The sequence below is a fragment of the Acomys russatus genome, chromosome 3 (assembly GCF_903995435.1).
Source record: "Acomys russatus chromosome 3, mAcoRus1.1, whole genome shotgun sequence".
Classification (NCBI taxonomy): Eukaryota; Metazoa; Chordata; class Mammalia; order Rodentia; family Muridae; genus Acomys; species Acomys russatus.
The window spans coordinates 6,430,004-6,453,019 of record NC_067139.1 but is presented as its reverse complement, the minus strand read 5'-3'; the positions used below and the strand labels follow the sequence as shown (position 1 = coordinate 6,453,019).

Here is a 23,016-nt window from a genome sequence, read left to right as displayed (position 1 = left end):
GGTTCCCAGGAACTCACCATGCAGCCCAGGTGAATGCCAAACTCACAGAAATCATCTTGCCCTCGCCTCTCAAATGCTGGTGTTACAAAGCATGGTCCACCATGCCTGGCTTGCAGTGCTCAAGCATTTCTTTTTTTAACTTTTAATTTTCTTTTGACGTGTATGGGTGATTTGTGTGCACATGTGTCTATGTACCACTTGTGTACCTGATGCCCATAGAGGCCAGAAAGGGTGTCAGATCCCCTGGAATTGGGGTTACAGGTGGCTGTGAGCAGCAGCGTGGGTACTGGGAGTTGAACCCAAGTCCTCTAGAATGGCACCCAGTCTCTCAACTGCTCAGCTATCTCTCTAGCACCTGCAAATTTTTTTCAATAAATGGAAATTGACAGCATACTTCAGTAAATATCATTTGACAATAACGACTTCCTCAAAATACTCAATTAGTATTCCCAAATGTTTTCTAAGATGAAGTACACCTTCTTAAAATAGGTTTTAAGTTCTTCACAGAATATTAATTCTCTCCTAACCGTGGGACACTGAGTGGGGGTACAAATCACCTGCGACCTTTGCTTTCATTTAAGGGCATTAGCATCTTCACCCATACTTTACCTTGAGATGCCATGTCTTCGCACCTCTCATCCATGACATTAATCGTACACAATCATAGAAGTACTCTTTGTGCTCTTTGTGGTTTGTTTCTACTAAATCACCTCTCCTTTGACAAAGAGGATCAATCATTTCTGCAACTCTAAAACATTTCACCCAATGAGCATTTTACACAAAGCCAGCGTTGGGAACAGGCTCGACGGAAAGCACGTGCCCAGTTTGCCAGAGTCCTCACACAGCTCTGAGGTAAGCACCTGTCGGTTTTGAGAGTGACAGCTTCCTTTTGTTGTTAGCCATCAAGGGTTGGAACCAGGCATTTAAATGGTCCAATACTTTCAGTAGGGTGTGATCTAAGCATATGCAATAACTGGGTTCCTCTAGGAAACTAACTCCTTAATAGTGAAGGTACAAGCATCTCGCGTATCCTGTTCGTAAATTATAGATGAGAGGGTATGGTGATAGGAGGTGAAAGACCGCCTGGCTACATTTTCTCCAGCTTTCTGTGCTCACAAGAATAACAGCACCGTTCAGCTTCTCACCACCCCCGTGGGCATTCACTAAGGCAGGTGAGCCAGCTCAGCCAGGCACAGCACAGACTGGTGAGAGCTAGTCCACGTCCAGAAGACAGAGGAGTTAGAAATAAGTATGCATTCCACTTCCTCCTGCCACTCATTCATGCAAATCAGTAAGTAAGAGGACTCTGTGGGCGACTTTTGAGAAGCTCGGGGTAGGGAGGGAGCAATAGCTCCCTTGGTAGCATGTCTGCCTCACAAGCACAGCGACCTGTGTTTGTTTCCCAGCTCCCAGGTGTCAAGTCAAGTGTACTGGGGTGGACCTGTCATTCTGTTGCTGGAGAAAGGGAAAGAAGTGGATCCCTGAGGCAAGCTTCGGGCCCTAGTAAGACATCCAGTCTAAAAACCCAAGATGGCTGGCTCCAGAGGAACAACACTCAAAGATGACCTCTGACCTCCCTGCAACACATATGCATACACGCCCACATGCATGTACTAACCCCTCCAACACACACACACACACACACACACACACACAGAATGTAGGGGACGTCAACAGTATGTAAACCAGTGATAGCAGAAATACTTTTAAAATCTCAAATCTCCTGAGTATTATCCAAACTTTAAAAGGCCATTCATAGTCAGCAAAAAGCTGCACTGTCAAATTTGCAATTATCCTAGTACAGGCTCATGAATCAATCCAGGTTCCAAAAGGCAAAACTCGTTGGGCCAATGAAGAGAAATGCCTGAATGGTTGCCTCAGCATGGAAATTATCTGTGGTGTGAGCCAGGTCCTCAGAGCCTGGGTTTGAGGCTTTTTCCCTCCAAGGAAAAGCACTGGTATCTTATTTGGGTGAGGGCGCGTGGGGAAATGACCAACCCCTGGCACAGAATGCTCTATTCTTTCCTTTCTTTCCACCCTTTCTCTAAGTATCAATTCTTTGCAAAACAGCCATGGTATACATGTTAGTACCGACGGATCCCAAGTGTGAGAGCAGTGATATAATGCTATCTTCTGCGGCAACCACGATTTGTAAACCAGAGCCTAGAGCCACGCTGACAAAGATAAAGCCCTGGAAAAAAGAGGCAGAGGCTGGCATGGCAAAGCTACTTCTGCAAACTGGTGTAAATTTGGCATTAAGAAGCCAACCATATACCACAGAGAAAATCATCTTCCTGTGTTGTCTAGCTGAATTTTCTTGAGCTAAATCTCTACATAGAACAGGTCCCTGTACACAAATCCATGTGCTCAGAATGCTGAATTTGGCTCAGCTAATGAATAGAAAGGGTTAACTTTACACAGTAAGTAACTCTCTGCTGTTTGTTCAAATTTTCCTGTCTAAGTAGGAATACCATAGAAATTAGAATAAGAATATATTAAATATGCTGCCTCTAAAAATATTTCAATTTTGATATAAAATGTCAAGAAAATTAGCTTCTGCTTCCTTTAGTTTTAATGTGACTTTTAAATTTAATTTAAAGTGAATTGAAATCATCTTAACTAGTTAGAAAACTAAATTACTTCCATTGTCTCTGAACACGTAACTCACATCATGTAAAGAAACAAAGCATTGTTATCATTTACTCCTGACACTGAGCATTTTCCTTGAAAATCTGTTTAAATCTAGTTTCACCACGCTCCTTGTATTTTTCAACTTCTATGGTTTTCTTTTACCAATAAAGGCTCCTCGGGCTCTGGAGGTGGCTCAAATGGAAGCAAGAATCCCTGAGCCCTGCTGTGTAAGTCAGAGAGGGCAGCACAGGCATCAGTGCTGCGCAGGCAATCACCTACTAGCTCTGTGTCTGTGGGGAAGCACACGTATGTCTGAGGAGAAAAAATTCTAGCACAGGCCGCTGAGGAGAGTTCCCTTTACCATGACCTTGCTGACCCCAAGCCTCCTTGAGAAAGGCTTATCCTCAGCCCCTCTCTCCTTTCTCTCTCTCTCTCTCTCTCTCTCTCTCTCTCTCTCTCTCTCTCTCTCTCTCTCTCTCTCTCTCTCTCACACACACACACACACACACACACACACACACACGAAGAAAGAAGAGATGGCAGGAGGAGGAGGAGACTACAGTAACCCAGAAAGCTAACCCAGTGAGTACGCATAATTTCCAGGAACCCCTACTCAGAACAGTTTTATCACTCTCCAGCAAGAGGGTCTCTGACACATGGTGAACAGGACATTTGGATTAGGAAAGAAGGGCCTGCTATAAAAATTTTAAAGTATTAAAACTTTTAAGTATAAAGTTCTAGAAAACCTAGTAGCTTCATGTGTGGATTTGTTTCTCTGGAACTGATTCTAGAAAGACGAGGCATAGCAGTTCATGTTCTATTCTCATAAGATATTGCCTGTAGCCCCTGCCACGACCAGATGAATGCTCTTTGTAGCACCTTAGTGTGGTTTTGGCTTTATTGTTTATAATGGTTTTCTCCTGAGCAATTTAGCCTACAGACAAAGGCATGATCCTCTTTTGCTTACCTATACTTCTGGGTTCATAGCCGTAGAAAAAGATTTGAAAATATGTCAAGAAAGCCCTTAGTTTCCAATTCACTCTTACCTTAAACAAACATGCAATGACATGCAGACATGGGACCTATGGAGCCGCCATTGCCAATACCCTTGTTCCTTTAATTTAAAGTAGTTCCCCAAGATGAATGTCAAATAGAAAACCCATAACATTATCCTTTAAGCAGGTGTGGTGCTTTGAATGAAAACAGTCCCCAAAGACAATGTATTTGCTTTCTTAGTCATCTGTCCACCACCATCTGTTGTCATTCGGTGTGTCATCACCCCACCCTCACTCCTTACCCCATCCAGGGCATTGGTGGACTGTTTGGAAAAGATTAGGAGGTGTATCAATGAAAGTGAATTTCAAGATTTCAAAAGCCCGCACCATTCCCAGTTAACCCTATCTCTGCCTTGTGCTTAGATCTTATATAGTTACACTGTGCAAACTGGAACAGAACACTTTAATTTCTCCTTAATTCTCGGGTTTCACATGCTACTTTTTATGATCTCTGTAGGGGCAAAATGCAATTTTCCCACAGCATTTGGGGACCATATATATGTATATGGAACAAATTATACACTTTTCAACATAAAACTCTAGAGGAATCAATTATAAAATACCCAGAATGCAGAGAGCTATGTATTTAAAAAGAAACAGTGCCAACATTAGGGAAGCACTACATTACCTTCTTAATGAACGCCACGGAGAATGTATCCCATGACACGATGCCATGGTCCATTAGCTCCACAAAGGCTGTGAGAGTGAAGGACAACATGTCTCCAAAGCTGCAAAAGAAGAGGCATCAATGTCACAGACCCAAAACTGAGCACCAGGAAAGATGGAGAAGTGGGAAGGTTTAGGAAAGCCAAATTTTCAAAAACTACAACTGTTTAGGAAGCTGGATACAAACAAGAAAGTATTCATATACAAGTTATGGGAAAGAACAGAAACTCAAAATAACCAAGTTGAGTCAGAGACTGGGCAGGTTTGTCCCATGCACAAGTCACTTAACCCCTCTGAGACTCTGTTTATTCCACTGGGAATCTGGATAGTTGCTATATAACCACAAAGCTGCACACAGCACACTTTAAAAGTGTGAAGAGTATAAGCTTTCAGTAATAATAACTTAACCAACTTCTCAGCAATGACAGACGAACTAAGAGAGGAATGTTATGGCATATAGGAATCAAGAAGAAAAAAAATCAAAACAATACTATTAAGAATACTAACGTGACAGACCAAAACAATACAGAGGCCCCTCCATCTTTTATTCTTGTTGAAGCCATTTCATGTTTAACTAAAATTGGATCTCCTTGATTTAGAATCCCGTGGAAAATAAAATAACCCAACTCTTTCCTAGGAGCCTGAGGAGAAAATGCCCCAGCTAACTTATCTTAGCCTCTGTTAAACTGCTTGCTTGTGCAAGCCTCCCGTGCAGCGGATGACCAACATAACAGGATGTGGGTTTTTTATTTTTCCTTTAAAAACCCTTTGGTCTAAATGTTCAGAGCTTCATGAAGATCCAAACACCTGAATACAGTCCCAGCCAGCTGGAATAAAGACTTTCAGTTGGCTACAAATTGAGTCTGAGTGGTCATAACTGGTGGGCTCCCTATAACACTAGCCCTTAAGAAAGGATTCAAAGGCACTGAAAAGGTGGCTCAGTGGTTAAGTGCTCCCGTCGTTCCTGGAGAGGACCACAGTTCAGTTCCCAGCACCCATTTCAGGTGGCTCACAACAACCTGTAGTGTAAAACCAGCTCCCAGGGATCTGAAGCCCTTTTCTGGACTCTATAGGCTCTTGTACCCACAAGTCAAAAGATATCTCAAAAGGGATTCATGTGCTCTCTATATTTGTATGTATATACATATGCAAATAAGTATGTAAGTAAACCCACTTTTTTTTTTTTACATGAGTTGGATTCTATATGTAGTTATTGGGTTTTAAGGAATGTCGATGTGTGGGAGGCATGGAGGCTTAGTTCACAGATAAGTACTAGGGGATGTTGCCCACCCTCCGGCTCCCTGCCCTTATCATGTGTGTCCTTCTCAGTCTACAAACCTGAAGAGATGGGGCTTAGTGAGCAGCTGTCTTGACATCACTGGGGTCATGCTGCTGAAGAGGGCAGTGAACCCTGGCCTCTCCCTCTTTCTAGTGGGAGAAAGGGTTTGTGCTCAATACCACCTTCCTGCCATGATAAAGCTACCTCCACAAAGCAACTATCACAGAACGCCTGTCAGGATTTCTACACTACATTACACAGTAATGTGGATGCCCACACTCAAGTTTTACTTGGCTGTTCAGACTTTTCATCTACAGAATAACACATCGCATTATTTCTCCACTTCAAAGTCTCAAAACAAATTTAGGCTGAGGTTCCCTATTTTCAACTAATATAATAAAAAATGGGTTTGGAGCTCATGTACAGCTTTTTCTCCATGCCCCTCCCTGCTGTGGTTCTGCCCAGTCCAGCTTTAAAAAGCAACTTTCATCTTGGAAGCCATCATGCTGAAAGGAGCCCATCAGAGAGGAAGGGACTCTCACAAGAGGACAATAATGCAGAGAGAAAGAGCTCGCTCAAAAGAAGCAATTGGGAGGCCGTAAGTCATATGGCAAAGGTTTGGCCTCCAGCTCCACATGGCAAGTTACGTCACTGTCGTCCTGGCTTTGGTGTGTTCGTTTATTGGAAGTGAGTGAAGAGAGAGTAATGGTGGTGACGGTGGTTCTACTCCTGGGGCTATTTAGGAAAAGCAAGGCAGCCAACACGCCTCCAGCCCTTCCAACAGCACGGAGAGCCGGTGTGAACAGAAGGAAGCGGGTAAGGGTTGGCTAATGGCAGCACACACTGTTAGCATTTTGAAGAGCAAAGGAAGCTCAGGGTTTCAAACATTCCATGTGCCACTGTGGAAAATGCAGTCTGTTCTTAGAAACAGGAAAAACACAGGGATCCCAAATCTTGCAGGTGCCCCCTAGGTGGCATCAGAGGATTGTGCCTCAAAAGGAAACTCCAAAACAGACTGGGCAAAACTATTGGAAAGAGCAAAAAGCTAGAGTTTAAAAAAAAAAAAGAACCAAGGAAGTCTAAATAAAACTGTAAAAGTAACACTATATACATTGAATCTGGAGAAAGTCCATTACCAGCCCCTAAAAGAGTAAATGCCTCAGGAAATAAGAGGCAGGTAACCTATTCAATTAGTAAGATTTATAACTAGACTGGGTAGCTTTCTATGTTGCTGTGAAAACATTATTGTGCATGTATTATTCGGAAGTAATACTGGCTATTTGGTTTATTTGCTAAGAGAGTAAAATGTTGGCATTTGCTTACACCTGATGTGCTAAATGTTCACAGACAAGAGAAGAAAAGAGAAGGGTCTGCCATACGTCATATCCCTCATACAATGATGTCACAGCCCCTACTCAGCACTAAAATGCCTGCCTTGGTGACATCAATAAGGGAACCAACAAAAGAACAGGCAGTGGCCCCAGGAATCATCCATTGCTGGCTCAACTCTTCCCTTCCAGTCAGCTACCCGAGCCCAGGAACACACATGGCCTTAGGCTCCACATCCATTTCCATTAGGTTCTTTAAAAACAGCAGATAAATCATGACATATTTTCTTCTAAAGGAATCTAAAGGCAAACTGACTCAGCTCCACAGGTAGCTAAGCTACTCAGTACAATCCCAACCCAAATGGCCCGAGGGAGAGAATCATTCTCTTTTAAAGTGTTTGAGAAATCTGTCTACAGAGTCTTCCAGCAGGCTTCAAGGACCCAGGGAAGGGAGATGGATGGAGGGAAGTGTGCTGGTTTCTGAGTCTCCAAATTGAGCTGTCTGATGCTTTAATCTGCATAGCTATTAAGGAGCAAGAGCAGAAATTCCCAGGTTGCAGATAGCAAGCTCTGTACTTGTCACTTATCATCACCAATGATAGCCAACAAGTAACAGAAAGGCTGTGTCTCATACCATGACTATCAGGATGATGCTCTCGGGTCAGAACTGGCTCAACAGCTAGATGATTGACAGGTTGATAGAAAGAGTCATATAACACGACCTCCTCCTGATGCATTCAATGTTAACATGGTATTGTGCTGTGTGTGTTATATGGTACAGTATATAGCACACATACACGATACACATTATAGTGTGTGTGTGTGTGTGTGTGTGTGTGTGTGTGTGTGTGTGTGTGTATTCCACAGAGTACATATAATTCATTGACTAATTGCATAGGTGTTTCCATGAAAACTTTTTCACAATTCAACCTTAAAACATCAGCTGCAAGGAAAAGACACCATGCTAAACTTTTATTCTATTTTAAATCAAAAGACCTCTTTCAAATGAGGTGGAGAGAGCAGCTTTTATTGAACTCTGATGTCAATATTTGCTTCCTCTCCTGCAGGAGTGACTCAGACTCCACAGAGGAAAGGCAAAGGCCCAGGATCTACTTTTTAAATCAATGCTGAGGGGAGGATCAAGCCTTAAAAGAATTACAAACATAAAGAAATCACATGACACCTTCCAGGAAATTTTTACTTATTTCAGCTTTTTTCTTTATTATTAATAAAGTGCTAGGCTAAAGGTTTTGCAGTACCGACTGCTGCAAATGAAGATGTCTGCAAACTGCATGGGCTGGGTGACAGCCACTCTCACAGCTGACACACCATGTGTGCTGGAGTGATTCAAGTAAACGTTTCTCATCGACTTGTAGATGGAGCCTTCATTCCAGCAAAACCCAGCCAAAAAACAAGCATGTAAACTTCAGATGCTAATTTTGCAAGAGCATAGGCCTTCCAGATGTCTCCATAGAATGTTGTGCCCAATGCAGAACAAGAGAAACGATAAACATAAAGGCTATTCTTAAAGCTATTCATGAGCAGTGGCAAATAGATCCTTAACGGTCAAAAGCTACAGTTCCTCCACTGTGCAGGCTCTGCATGAACTTTCTATCAAATACGGGAACATGAACCTTCACTGGAAGTTGCAGATAACTAATGCCCCAATTAGACACTCCACTTATCCTCCAAAATCAGTTTGACCTCTATCAGTAGGCATGCTCATGACTTCTTCCCTGAACACTGAAATTGGTTACATATCTATTGACCTATCTGCCTCCCTTCCTTATGTCAATACCGTGCTGTCCTGATAACCAGTCCTACAGTAGACCTTATGGACACCCTTTGGAATTCTCCAAGTTTGTTGTTGCCTACTTTATATTTTCGCCTAAACTTTAAATTCGTCTCATTTTTTGTCCATTTTTTATTGTGTATATAGTTTTGGAGGAGGTGATTTTTTGGTTTGGTTGGTTGGTTTGTGTGCAAGTGCATGCACACATGTGCATGTGTGTAAATGCCATAGCACACATATGGAGGGGGTTTGTGTGTGTGTGTGTGTGTGTGTGTGTGTGTGTTTAAGATACTAATTCTCCACAAATCATAGTTTAATGCTATCTAAATCACTGGGGAAAAAAAAAGAACTTGTGAGATGGCTCACTGGGTAGGGCACTTTCCTGATGCAGTTCCTGGAATTTTCATGGTGAAAGGAAAGAACTGACTCCTGCAAGTTAAGTTGTCCTTCAACCTCCATATGTGTGCTATGGCATTTACACACACACACACACACACACACACACACACACACACACAGTATATAGTCTTCGTCGGGTTGATGTAGTTCTTTATGCTGGGAACTTTTAAAAAATGTTTTCTGAGACAGAGTTTCTCTGTGTAGCCTTGGCTGTCCTGGACTCACTCTGTAGACCAGGCTGGCCTTGAATTCACAGAGATCCACCTGCTTCTGCCTCCTGAGTGCTAGGATTACAGGCACATGCCACTGCATCTGGAGGGAACTTTTAATATGAATGAATATTGGGTTTTATGGTCTTTATCCTTTAAAAGTGATTTCATCTGACCTATCATGTATTTTGTTAAATGTTTAAACTGATTGATTTTCAAGTGTTAAGCTGCTTCTGGTACAAATCACACTGGCCAATGCGTTAGACTCTTGGTTGCTGTGGGAAATATCTGATGACGCAATAGAAGGGAAGGAAGAATTACACTGGCTCACAGTTTTACACGAAGGGTTGTTTACCTCAGAGTGGCAAACAAAGAGAGAAGTGGGTGAGTGTGTGAGTGAGTGTGTGTGTGTGTGTGTGTGTGTGTGTGTGTGTGTGTGTGTAGAAAGATGGAGACAGATGAATGACTATGCTAACCACTTCCGTCTTTCCATTTCGTTCTACCTGGCTTCTAAGCTTACTGGTCTAGTTCCCCTCTCACTCTCACCAGTACTTCTCTCTGGAAATTACGTTACACACACACACACACACACACACACACACACACTCAAGCAATAGCATGTGCATGCACATGCACACACAGGGAGCGGGAGGGAGGAGGAAGAGAGGAAAACGGAGAAGGAGGAGAGAGAGAAGGGTAGGAAAGGACATTAGAGTTTACTTATCTCCTAAGTAGCTCTCAATTCAATCAAATTGAAAATAAAAAATAACTATGCTCCCCATGTGACTAGAGGCTACTGCGAAAGAACAGCCTTAACTTTAAGCTGGCATCAGACAAGATGCATTACTCTTTTATGTATTTCTTGGCTTTATGTTAATATTTTTCCAGAGTCTCTGTACCTCTGTTCATTGGTGAACGGGTGCATAATTTTTTAGTTCTTGTATTGTCATAGTTGGATTGGGGTATTAGAGTGACACAAGCCACCGAAAATTTCTGTGAAGTCTTCCCCCTGTTTGTTACACATTTGGTAATTCTTCCCCAAATATCCCACACAGGTAAATAGAATTTACCTACATGATCAGTTTTCACACCAGCAAGGTTGTTTTGTAATGATCTTAATTCCCGAGGAAACATGAACGCCCGCAGCTATTATTTATCAGGAGTCAGTTTTAATATATAGGTTTTATTTCTTTAAGAAGCAGGAGCTGAGACAGAGTTAGGAGACTGAGGGGTTTATTGGAAAACTAGGTAATACCGATGAAGAACAAAGGCCTGGGCCTGGGGTGGCTCACTGAGTAAGGTGCTGGGCTTTGAGGTGAAAGCACCTGGGTTTGCCATACATGCATGAAATGTTGGGGATGGTGGGTGGTACATGAAACCCCAAGGCTAAGGAAGCAGACAGGAGAGCCCCTGGGGCTCACGAACCAGCTAACGTAGCCTAGTTGGTAAGTTTCAGGCCAATAAGAGTCTCTGTGTCAAAGGAAGTAGACATCATTTCTGAGGATAACACCCAACGTTTGCCTCTGGCTTCTGAATGCGCGCACACACACACACACACACACACACACACACACACACACACACACACCACTTATGTGCATGCACAGCCACACACAGATGCAAAGACCTGCACACAATTGAAGAAAATGATAAAGTAGAAGGAGGATTAGGTATGGAAAGATAGACATCTGAGAGAGGAAGCAGACAGTGACCTAACAATCAACTAATGGAAAACTCTAGAACAGGCGAGTAATAAGCTGCAGAACAAACAATGGCTGTTGGAAGAGTCCCACGATGGGCAGAAAGAGGCAGGGCCTAGTATGTTTCCCAGGCTCAGTGACTAGGGGCTGCGGGGAAATAAGAGCCTTGGCTTAGAGCTGGCATAGATGTAAACTGTGCTGTCGCTGAAAGCTGTCCCAGAGCTGCACTTCTTGGGACTGAGCAGCAAGTTGTTTTTGAAAGGAGATCAAAGCCATTCATTTCTATAGCAGGTACACATAGTGATTTCTACTTCATAAGGGCTTTGTGCATTTGATCTGAATTTTAAATTGTACTAGCAGAGAACTATTCACGGTATGCCTTCGTTTTGCTTTTAAAATCACCAGGCTCTGCAGTGATATACTCTCTGTAGTCCCTAGTGTTCACCTCTGTGATGACATTCTGCTCTCAGGAAGAGCTCCACATAGCGTATTTTCCTAAATTTCTTTATTATTTCTCTTTCACAGTTCACTGATTACCATTTTTATTCTTTTCTTTACTTAATAAGTTCAGATGTTTCCTACCCCCTAAGTATAAACTTATAGCTCTTATTTTTGCTTTTAATTTAATTTTTTTTCACACAATATATTTTGATCATATTCTTTATGCTCCTTCAACTCCTCGCAGGCCCTCCTCACCATCTCTGAAAAGCTCATGTTGTTTCTCTGTGTTTCAAAAACAAAACAAAACGAAACAAAGCCAAAAACCAAAACTACAAATTATGGCCCACTCCACGAAATGGAACCCATACCTGACACTGCTAAAGTAGCCAAGAACCTGAGATAGGGCATGGGCTTAGGAGACAACTTATTCTGCTAGGGAAGCATAGCAATAAAACGATTCCTAATGATATGTTGCTCTACCCATCAATAAGTGCCTTGGTTGGCCCTTATCGGAGAAGTTCCGTCTTGCTGTTGATGGGAATTAATACAGAAAACCACAACTAGACAACATGCAGATGGTGAAAGATATTAGGGCTGTAAATGTAATCCAAAAAAGCGACTGGTTACACCAATACCATATGTGTAGCTATTGCACCAGTGGATCTAAGAGGACTGATCCGCACATGAATGCACAGACACTGTGACAGCATACACAAGAAAAGTAAGTACAGGTTAAAGCCAGTTTTAGGATTTGTAACTGGATAATTATACAATGACTTCCAGCTCCATGAACGCTAGTTAGTGGAGGTGGAGCTCCTAACTCAATACTAGTTCAGTTTCTCTATATTTGATGACATAAGAAAGTGTTATCTTCAGCAATAGGGGCCTGCTTATCAGATTATGATGAATAAGCAAGAGCCTTGGCAAGAGCCTGTAATGTCTGTAAGTGTTTATGGGACCCCTTTGGCCAACAACTCAACAAGTTGTAACCCATTCTTGTCACTGGACGTTTTATTTGGTGGGAAAAGAAGTCTAGTTAGGCCATTATCCTATCCCACCCCCATTATATGATGACTCCATCTAAATTCCTTTCATATATGTATTTGTTTTAGAAAGCTTCTACAGTAGTAGGTTTCCACGTGGCTTTTCAAAAGGCCTTTAGTGTTAATTGTTCTTACCCATATTCCTTTCTCCATACTGCCTTCCCATCCTCCCCCACTTAATCCTCTACTTCTGGGTTATCTCTGATCATCACCACCATCTTCTTTTCCTTCCTCGTCCTCGTCCTCTTCCTCTACCTTCTTCTCAAAATAAGCATCTAAGAGTGTACACTCCCCTCTAAACGCTGCCTCTACCTGAACACACAAGTTTTGGTACCATCGCTTAAAATTATTTTGCACTTTCAACCATGTTATTGTTCCTCAACTCTTAGATAAATAAGCATGTTTTCTAATTTCCAAGCATCTGCATATTTTCAGCTATTTATTAACGACTTTCTTATAAATGTCCTTGGGATGAAAAACATAATCTGCATAGTTCAAATTACTTTAAAATTCCTGAGATTCATTACGCACTGCATCTGATGAACGTTTCACATATACTGGGATCTGGATTCTTATGATGATAACTATAACACTCCATAAACAATATTCAGTAATGTTAATTACAGCCTCTTTACCTTACTGGCTTTACTTAGTTTTCCTATGCATTAGGAGACTGTGCTCTTTAGATCCTCAACTAGGAGAATGGGTTTATTTACTTCTTTTGCTTTTTATGTACTTCATGTGTTTTGCATCTTAGGTTAGATTCATGCATATTTAGTATTATGTTTTCTGATGACTTATTTTTATTATTAGTTACATCATTTTTCCTGACAAAATATTACCTTTCACTCTATTTCCTGATATTAATAAAATTACTCAATATAATACTATTAGCATATGTAAGAGAAGTATTTTTCATTAACTTTCAAATTTTATATTCCTCTCTTACATTTTATAAATTGTCTATACCTTGGGTCAACCTTTGCTCTGACAATTCTAACCTTTTAAATAAAGTATATAGCCCTTTATATTTACTATATTGCTAATATTAAAATATCAATTTATAATAGGTTTCTATCAGTCTCAGCTATATTTTTTTCTCTGTTTTTCTTTCATGACCTTGCTTTTGAATTAATCAAATATAGTTTAGTAGCTCAATTTAATTTTTCCAATAGAATTTGAGCTGTGCAACTTTATAATTTTGTGGATCACAAAGTGAACTATTAACCCAGTAAGGTCTACTTACATGGAAGATTATATAATTGGAAGCTTGTTAGAGTATCCATTTTTATGCCCCACCCCATCTGTTGTGCTCCTAGTATCATATATTCTAAATCAACATATATCATAAATCCTAAAATAAAACAGCATTTAACTTCAATTTATATGGTTACATGTCTTCAAACAAAAACATAAATTGTATTTTATCTTCATACAGTTAAGCACTTAACAGTTTCTAGCATTCTTCGTACTTCCTGATAGAGCCAGATTTCCATCTGCTTTTAAGTCTTTTCAGTTTGAAGAACTTGTTATTTATTTATTTATTTATTATGTATAAAATGTTTTGCCTCATGTGTGCCTGCTTGCTGAAAGAGGGCACTGGTCTTATTCTAGATGGTTGTGAGCCACCATGTAGTTGCTGGGAAGTGAACTCAGGACAGTGCTCTTAACCTCTCGAGCCATCTCTCCATCCCAGAATTTGTCTTTTTATCTCATATAATGTATGTATGTTGACAATAAGCTGTCTTTTTAGGTAGCTGACAATTTCATATAATGCATTCTAGTTAATCTCTTCCCTCTAGAAAACAACTAATTATTCAGTTCACCTACATTTCCAGGGAGGGTTTTATCAAATACAAAATTCTGGTGTTCACAGTTCTTTTTCCTTAACATGCTGCCTTCCAGTCTTCATAATTTCTAGTGAGAACTCAGCCTTCACCTTACTTTTATTACTGCAATGTACTCAGTTCTCTTTCCCTGGCTGCCCTGAAGCTTTACATTTTAACTTAGATTTCAGAAGTTATTATGTGTCCAGGTATAATTTTCTTTGTATTCATCTTTCATAGGCTTCATGAGTTTCTTAACTGTGAATTTATATATCTCTATGATTTTTTTTCTGTAATGATTTACACATATTTTTCCTGTCCCATATTTTTTTCTCTTTTTGAGAGTCCTTTTGAAACTCTAATTAAGTATACTTTAAGTCACTTTTTTTTTTTTTAACCTCATAGGTCAAGTGTTTACTATTCCCCGACTCTATGGCTTCTTATTAACATTCTAGCTGCTGCTAGCCCCAAATTAATAACAAGCTAACACCAAGGACGCTTGCTGTTACCTCTTACACTGAGCCCAGCAGGCGTTCTGCAACAAACAGAAGCAAGCACACAAATCTCACTGAAGCCCATTTGTGCCCCCCCTCCCGCCCCAGTGTTGATTCCTTCTATGTTCTTCCATTAGCATCATCAAACAGCTATTTCTAGATGTTTTGATTGTAACATTTAATCTAAGTTTTCTCATCATTGCCTGTGCTAGTCTGATTATATTACTCTGTCATAGCAGAACCAGGGCCCTCCCTGCTGGGAGATTTGTGTCCATAAATGACAAAGGAACACCATCAGGTTGTTCAGCAATTCAACAGAACAAAAGTTAAAATGGGCTGGCAAATTTTAAAGAAAATATATTGCTTAAGAACCTAACTTCCCCTACCTTGGCAAATTGTAGGAAGCGAAAGGCAAATTTTCATCCCAGCTCTGCCATATGTTTTAACCTCTGCATCACAGACCTGAGGCTCACCCTGCAGGCCTTATATGGCGGTCTTAAATGTAGGTTAAAAGTAGTGGTTTTAACACTGAGATGGCATACTCAAGATACATCATAAGAGATGCTTTCTGCTGCTTTACCTAAGTGTTTCTACTGTACTAAAGATGTGTATGAAAATAAAATTTAGAAGCTTTACGCCAGAAACACATTATCCCATTCCACCATATTATAGTTTCATATAAATGAGTTCCCAAACTAACACTTTTCTGTTGTGGAAGCACTGGGAAGAGATGACTGGCCCGAAATCACACTACAGGACTAGCCTTACAATATTCTGTCTGGAGGCTTGAAATTTGAGGTAAAGCTGGAATGTGCTGGTGCACACCTTTAATTCCATCACTTGGGAGGTAGAGGCACGGAGATCTAGTTTATTTTTATTTGTTTGCTATTTATTTATGCTTGTTTTATTCATGCGTACCTGTGGATGTCTATGTGAGTATCTGTCATGTGTGTGTCACTGCCAGTAGGAGTCAGAAGAGGGAGGGTGTTAGGCCCCATGGATCTGGAGTTACAGGCAATTGTGACCTTGCCCAGCATGGGTGCTGGGAACGGAGCTCCGGTGAATAGAAGAGCAGCTTGTATCCGCACTCTTACCTGCTGAGCTATCTCACCAGCTCCCAATAGTGAAGTTTAATTGTAGAGACGGTAGAATAAACGTGACATGAAAGAAGTGGAGATAAAAGACTAAGCTGGCATGGGGTGCGGGAGAAGGGAAAAGAGGCAGTTGTGGGTGGGTTAGCCAAAACTAAGCATCTACGGAAACGCCTGATGGAAACAGACTAGTTAGTAAGCTAATTGCAAAATACAGTTTCAAAAACAGTTCCAACAGAATTACCCTGTGTGGGTGGACAGTGCTCATCCAAAAGACATGGGTTATTAAGTGAGAATGACAGTGCAAAGCATCGGTTCTCTCTCCATTACTGGTCACGGAGGCACCAGAAGTCTCCAAAACAACACAGCCCATTGCCATAGCCTTCAGTCACCCACCATAACTACATGGTAAGACTACAGAGTTTGGCTGAAAGACAGAGAAAGCAATTTCAGACTGAAACCCTCTCCCTGCTCTGGCTGGCGTTCACAGAGCCAAAAGATGCTATGCAAATTCTGTTGGACAGAAGACATCCATGGTCATACCCAGCATTGGAATCTAAATGCTTGCTGGTTGGGCTTGACACATGCTCTACTGGAGGGAGGTTTTCCATGTTCCAGTGGATGACCTTCTCTGTATGTATGGACAGCACTAATTGGACTGAGTGGTTATTAAAGCAAACATACAAACAAGCAAACATGAAACAAACTGGGAAATAGTTGTGTCAGGGCACACAGCTGGTGGGGTATCATGGGTGCAAATGATCATAATTCATTGTATACATGTATGAAATTCTCAATAATAAAGAAAATGTATTTTTAAAAGTAGATCTAGTTTATTTTTATTTGTTTGATGTTTATTTATGTTTATTTTATTCATGTGTACCTGTGTATGTCAGATGTCTAACATTTGCGGAGATGACTGTAACTCAGGTGACATAATACAGAGGAGATGGGTGAGCAAAATTTTTTTTCAGACCGAAATAGTTTTCATTCTGTGTACAAATTTTGTTGTTTTGTTTTAATATGGATCTTTTGCTTTCCGAGACACTGAAGAAAGTCAAAGACTCTAACTCTGAATGTCACATAGGCCACAAAAGAGAACATTTTATTTTAAGTAATGCATAAAATTATGCCTATCATCACTCGAGGAAGAGAGAAATTCACCTTTGATCATTTAGCGGTAACAATCACAAAATACCCTTCCTGCCACAAGAAAATCGCAAAAGGAAAAGTTTTTTTTTAAGTTGTTTAAAATAACATCAAACAAAAAGGAGAAACACTGTAAATATCTAGATGTCCAACTGTAAAACAAGAGGCCAAGATTCAATCATGCACAGTAAATAAAGTATGAAATCACATCAATAGATGATGTGTCCTTACCATGGCTTCATAATCTTCTGCAACTTCTGGTATCGCCTGCAAAATTAAAAACAACCGTATGAGCTTCAAAATGATGGTTTTTACCCGAGGAACTCATCTTAAAGAAAATTCAAGATTAGATACATGCCAATTGAAGAGGAGCATCCAATAAATGATACAAGTGACAGAGGACAACAGAGCAATAAAGGGTCAGCTTGGTTATAAAGACTAATGTGGCCATAGAGCTTAAGAACAAAACCTCTGAGCTGGTAAAAAAAACAAAAACAAAAACTGATTTATATCAATTATGATCCTCTATCGTTTCACTGTGCTAACGATGGCCAATCTGGAATACCAACATGGTATCATCTCTGAGCTCATATCTAGAATGGTTGAACAAAAATGACAAGCAGCCAGCCAAGCATCTCATTAGAAGCCAAGGGTTGAACCAAATGAACACCAGCGCGTAGAGTCAGTACCACAGGATGGAAGGTAACTACCAGTGGCAGAGACAATAGCGCCGCAAAGCACTCATAGGGGAACCATCACAGACACAGGTGACTCAGACAAGAACGTCAAAACTGGAGGGGAAATTGAGGTGAGGGGTTCAATGGTGCATGATCTCAGAGTATTTTCCTACAAATTATTTAAGAATCAATTACAAATTTTGAGAAAAATGTCACAATGAAGAAACCTAGACCTAATCACGTGGCCAAGTGTAAAATGATCAGTAAAACAATGACACATCATGTGGCAACAAGAGGATAAAAATTTAAGAGACCCAGCAAGCAGTTGTGATAAAGGCAGAGAGTCTGGGTCTGATCCTGAAAAAACAGTAGATAAAGCCAGAGGAAAAGCATGGGTTTGCATGGACAACTCTGCATGCGTGTGCAACACAGCCATCGGCTCCATCAGGCTCTCGCAGGCTGACTGGAAGGCTTTTTACGACTCTGCAAACTCTAGATAACTAATGATGCTATTGTCCTGTCTGGTGGTAATTTAATTGGCTTCCTCCCTGCTTGTGGAAAACCAGTTTTGTGTCCATTGGCAATTCATCTCAACATTCCTTTGCTCCCTATAAATCTGTGCTCTTTTCACTTTTCTCTGAAAATAATACAGCCTGTCTGCTTCCCTCATATTCTATGGGTAAATTCTTTTAGCGCATGGTCATGTCTATGTCTACATGAGAGTCATAATGTCATGAATGCCATCTTTAACAAACTACCATTGAGCCAGTCCTATTGGTGAATACCATAGGAGGTTCCTGGAAAGAAGCTGCACTGTCCACTAAACCAGCTGCAAGACTCATCCACCCAATAGCCCACTACCAGCCATTCCCTTCTCTTGTCTGAGTCTGATCTAATGTCCTTGTGACTATCAGGTGAAACATTTTCAAATGAATTGACTTGGCAGACCAGCAGTCTCTGCCAATCCCCAAGCTAAGGGCGGCATCAGCTCACCTAGGAGGCCTCTAACAGGCTCTCCAGCTATACCGTCACCTGCCTCCCTGATTATTCCACCAATGCGTGTAGAAATTATTTTAATTGATGTTTTCCTGTTCTGTTACCATGAAAGATCATGCAACTGCTTCCACACTGGAGCATGGACTTGGGGTGATCTAAGTCTGTGTTACTAGGCCATGGTCACTAGTATTTGGCCCTTGGATAAAGTGTCTTTTGTTCCCTTTGAGGGGAGAGTTGTGTTTTTGTGTTGATGCTGATAAGCTATCATATTAAAATACATCCATCATGCAAGAAAGGATGACTAGAAAACTCTTCCAGATTACAGAAGACTGTCAGGAGATAGAATAATTGGGTAGCGAAAGCTACATCAAGTTAGATTCTACAATTAAAAGATGCAACTAGTCCAGCACGGGAGTACACACAGGAAGTCCCAGCAACAGTGAGCTGCGCTCAGAGGATTGCCAAGTGTGAGGCCAACCTGGGCTATATTCCCAGAAAATACAGGGGCTTAGAGTACAGCTCAGGGGTGGAACATTTGCACAGCACATTCTACCACACACTGTGCCTTATATCCAGTGACACACACACACAAGCACACACATACAGTATAGAAAGACAGACAGGTAGGAAGGTAGAAGGATGGTGGATGGATAGTAGATAGAGAGATAGATAGATAGATAGATAGGTGATTATTAAATAACTATATGCAAAGTCTCAGAACCAAACATCTTTAGGTTTTTCATGTGTCCCACTGTTATCAAACTAACTTGGAGTTATAGTCTGAACCCCAAGTTCACCTACCTGTCTTTGAAACATCAAATGAGAGCAAGGGGATGAGCAAACAAGATGGGGGGAGGGGAAGGAGAACACAGGCATAAGAGACCGTCTCAGAGAAAGGCTCAGAGGTAGTCGGAAATAGATTGCCTCAGAAGGAGGATGTATAAATGAATGAATGAATGAATGTATGAATGACAGGTAAGTAATTAGGTAGGCAGACAGACAGACAGATAGATGGAACTATACTGCAAGGTCTTATCCATTCTTCCCACGGGCAGAAGATGCTCTCTTCTTTAAGAAGCTGCATGACTCCTCTCATTTCCATCCCCAATCAGATGGACAAAGACAGAAAGAAAGCAAAGGAGGATGAGGAGAGATGATGCTGTTTAAGGAATTCTCTGCCTCACAACCTCTGACAAAGCCCAGGGAAGGCTGGCCTATTGCGCTTATGTGATGCATATTAACCAGAGGGCTCCTGGAGGGCTGCTGGGGGTGGGGGGTAAACTGTCTAGGCCACACTAAGGGAATGCTACAGGAGTACCAGGCAAGGTACTGAGATGGCAGAAGCCTCCTCAGCCAGGGCTGAAGGCAGGGCCACACCATGGCCTCACAAGAGGTTAAAGTCAAAACCTGTAACTGGGCTAACTAACCCATTGGGCCTGCCTAGACTTCCCCAAAACAGCCAGAGCTTATGAAACACATACCAAGTTGTCAGGGGTTCAAACTGTCCCCTTGTGACTGTTTTTAAAAATTATCTTTTGACTGAAGACGAAATTTTAGAAAAGATCATGGACAAAACTGTCATAGATATCAGAGCATTCCCCACACGTAGCTCCTTACACACACACACAAACACACACACACAAACACACACACACATATACAAATACATGCACATGTATGCATACACACACAAATGCATAGGTACACACACACACACACACACACACACACACTGCTCTGTGTCATGAGTCCTGTGAAGCCCTTCAAGAGCACATATTTGATTAAAGGACTAAGGCCTACATCCCTCCTCAGTGTGGGCGCCAGCAACTCCAAAGCTACAGCGCCATCCCTGTGCACAGTTCTACCTCACTCTCACTAAACTCATCAGCAGAAACAGCTCCAGTTCCAGGAAGGAAAAACAGCCTGTATAACAAACAGAAGCTCACTCTGCCGCTACAGTAGCAAGTCCTACACAGCACGTACCCACACAGCACCTGTGTTTCCTCCACGGCATCACATAGATGACAAAGGGGGAGGCTAAAAGATATATGATGTTGATTATTTTAAAGGTAATTGCATAAGGGCTTTCCATGTCATTAAGTGATTGTGAAACTGTTCTTTAAAAAAAAAAAAAATTCATAAGAAATGATCTCAGCTCAACAAATTTGTTAGCACTTGTTAATTCCCCAGTTTAGAGAGAACTCCGGGAATGTCTCAACATTCTAAGGAACACTAGAAAGTGTACGGGCTACCAGCTCAGCTGTGACCAGAAACAGATATGTGTCCAAAGTAACAATAAAGTATCAGGACATCTCACAAGCTGCTGAACTGTTCTTACTTGGAAACAGTTTAAAATCCCCACATCCTCTGAGACAGCAGTCTTATTCTACAAAGTAATTTAAAGATTTTTTTTTTGTGGGGGCGCATAATGTGCACATATGTGTGCTTGCTTGAGTTTATGTGCACCACATGTATGAGAGTGCCCAGAGGCCAGAAAGCATCCGAATCTCTAGAACTGCACTAACAGGCAGTTGTGAGCTTCCTGATGTGGTGCTGGGAACTGAACCGGGGGTCCTCAGTAAGGCTAAGGTCTTATCTCTTCACCCCCACAAAGTATTTAAATAGTCACAGTTAGGGGTACAAGAAAGGTAATAGAAAATGATCCCAGAACCCCCTGAAAAGGACAGCAAGCCCAAATGATATGGACACAACAAACGTCATGGGAACCCTTTGAAGCAGTGCACCATCTGTCTATGGGCTGTATTTCAACTAGTCTCTAAAAATGAAAGCATATGTGGAAAATTACACTAAAGGAAAGAACAACATTTAGTGATGTGAGTGTAAAAAAAATCATATTGTGAAAGAAATGCCTGTAATTCTACTTTCATAAATCTTAATGCATGTATGTATTTAAAATAACGTGAGGATAGTAAATGTATTTACTTCTAAGCATTCTTATCTTTTCCCTTCTGTGGAGTTTTATACATTTAACGATAAGTATAATTTCATAAGGAATAACGATTAATTTTAATAAAGACTGGGTTCTCCAGAATTGCTTTCTTCAGCCTTGGCTTTGCTGTGCAGGGCGGTGCTCTGGCTTACTCATGTGCTTATGGTGTCATGCACCCTTCAAGCTGCCAAGTAAGAAGGAAACTGTACGTGTCCTGCCCTCTATTCTTGGAAAAGTCCTCTGTTGTCTGTCCCCAGTGAGCACTGGCCACTTAGTAGTTGGGGGGAGGAGGGATAATGAGTGACTTGCACTGTGTGTGTGTGTGTGTGCTGGACTTGAGTGAATGGCACATTTTTTCCATCTCTGGAATCAAGTCAGAGATATTATCTGCAGTCTCTGACTAGCCATCTTTTGTTTTCCACCATTCGTTAACATCCCTCCCCTTGTGTGTACGGGCAACACATTTTCCCACAATGCTATTTGTTTCCATATTGTTTCCACACCTGGTCCAGTTAGAATCCAGGGACAAAAATATCAATACTGCACAAGGATGGAAACATGCACCTCAGGCTTTCCGTGCTGCTCCGTGCCAGGGTGACACTGTGTTGCTCGCTGTTGCTCATTTCACCCTGAGGCCTCTCCTGGTACCAGTCGGGAGGAAGCCTTAAAGAAGCCTTGGGAGTAGCTAGTAGCTGGGAGTGTCTGAGGGTCATCATTGCTAACAGTAAGGAGGGAATTTTCAGTGGTTTTTCTTCAGTATTTCCTACCACTTTCCATAAGCCCTGCTAGGAAAACATCCCACGTCCTGGCAGGCCCTCTGCCCAGGAGTTTTTACTCCAAAGCCTCCTGGTAATTAATTAAAGTCTTGCTCTACGTTTAACCAAGAATCCACTTTACCTATAAGAAAAATAGCTTTTTTTCCTTTTCTTTGTCATTTGAGCAAAAGATCAGAAAAGTGCCTGGGGCGCCAATGAGCCACCTGAGATGCGGGACTGGTAAAAGGGAGAAAAAAGGCCTTGGGGCTGGAGGCCTAGCTCCTCAGCCTTCAGAACCAGTGTGGGTTTTGGGTTTGAATTTATGCAAAACAGCAAAGAAAAGCAGAAGGAATCCCAAGAGATGTTCTCCCTTCCCAGGAGAGTGGCATGATGGGAAGAAGGAAGAAAAATACAAAAGAGAATTCATCAGAGATCTGGCCTCCTGCTGCTTAAACTGTCAGGAACTTGACAGTTCCAGTCGAGTTGCAGTGGTTGAATACAAACGATTATTGTGTTAATTAGTATGACATTCTTT

The 23,016-nt window shown here is 41.4% G+C and overlaps 1 protein-coding gene across 7 annotated transcripts in view; it reads right to left on the bottom strand.

Moving 5' to 3' along the window:
* Elmo1 (engulfment and cell motility 1) overlaps positions 1 to 23,016 on the bottom strand; it is a 510,606-nt gene that overhangs the window by 320,776 nt on the left and 166,814 nt on the right. For all 7 annotated transcript variants that reach the window (XM_051168294.1, XM_051168265.1, XM_051168256.1 and 4 more), the window contains 2 exons: positions 17,335 to 17,370; positions 4,315 to 4,414 (listed from right to left, as the gene is read on the bottom strand). In XM_051168294.1, coding sequence (XP_051024251.1) covers positions 4,315 to 4,414; positions 17,335 to 17,370 — 136 coding nt within the window. The remainder of the gene's footprint in view (positions 1 to 4,314; positions 4,415 to 17,334; positions 17,371 to 23,016) is intronic.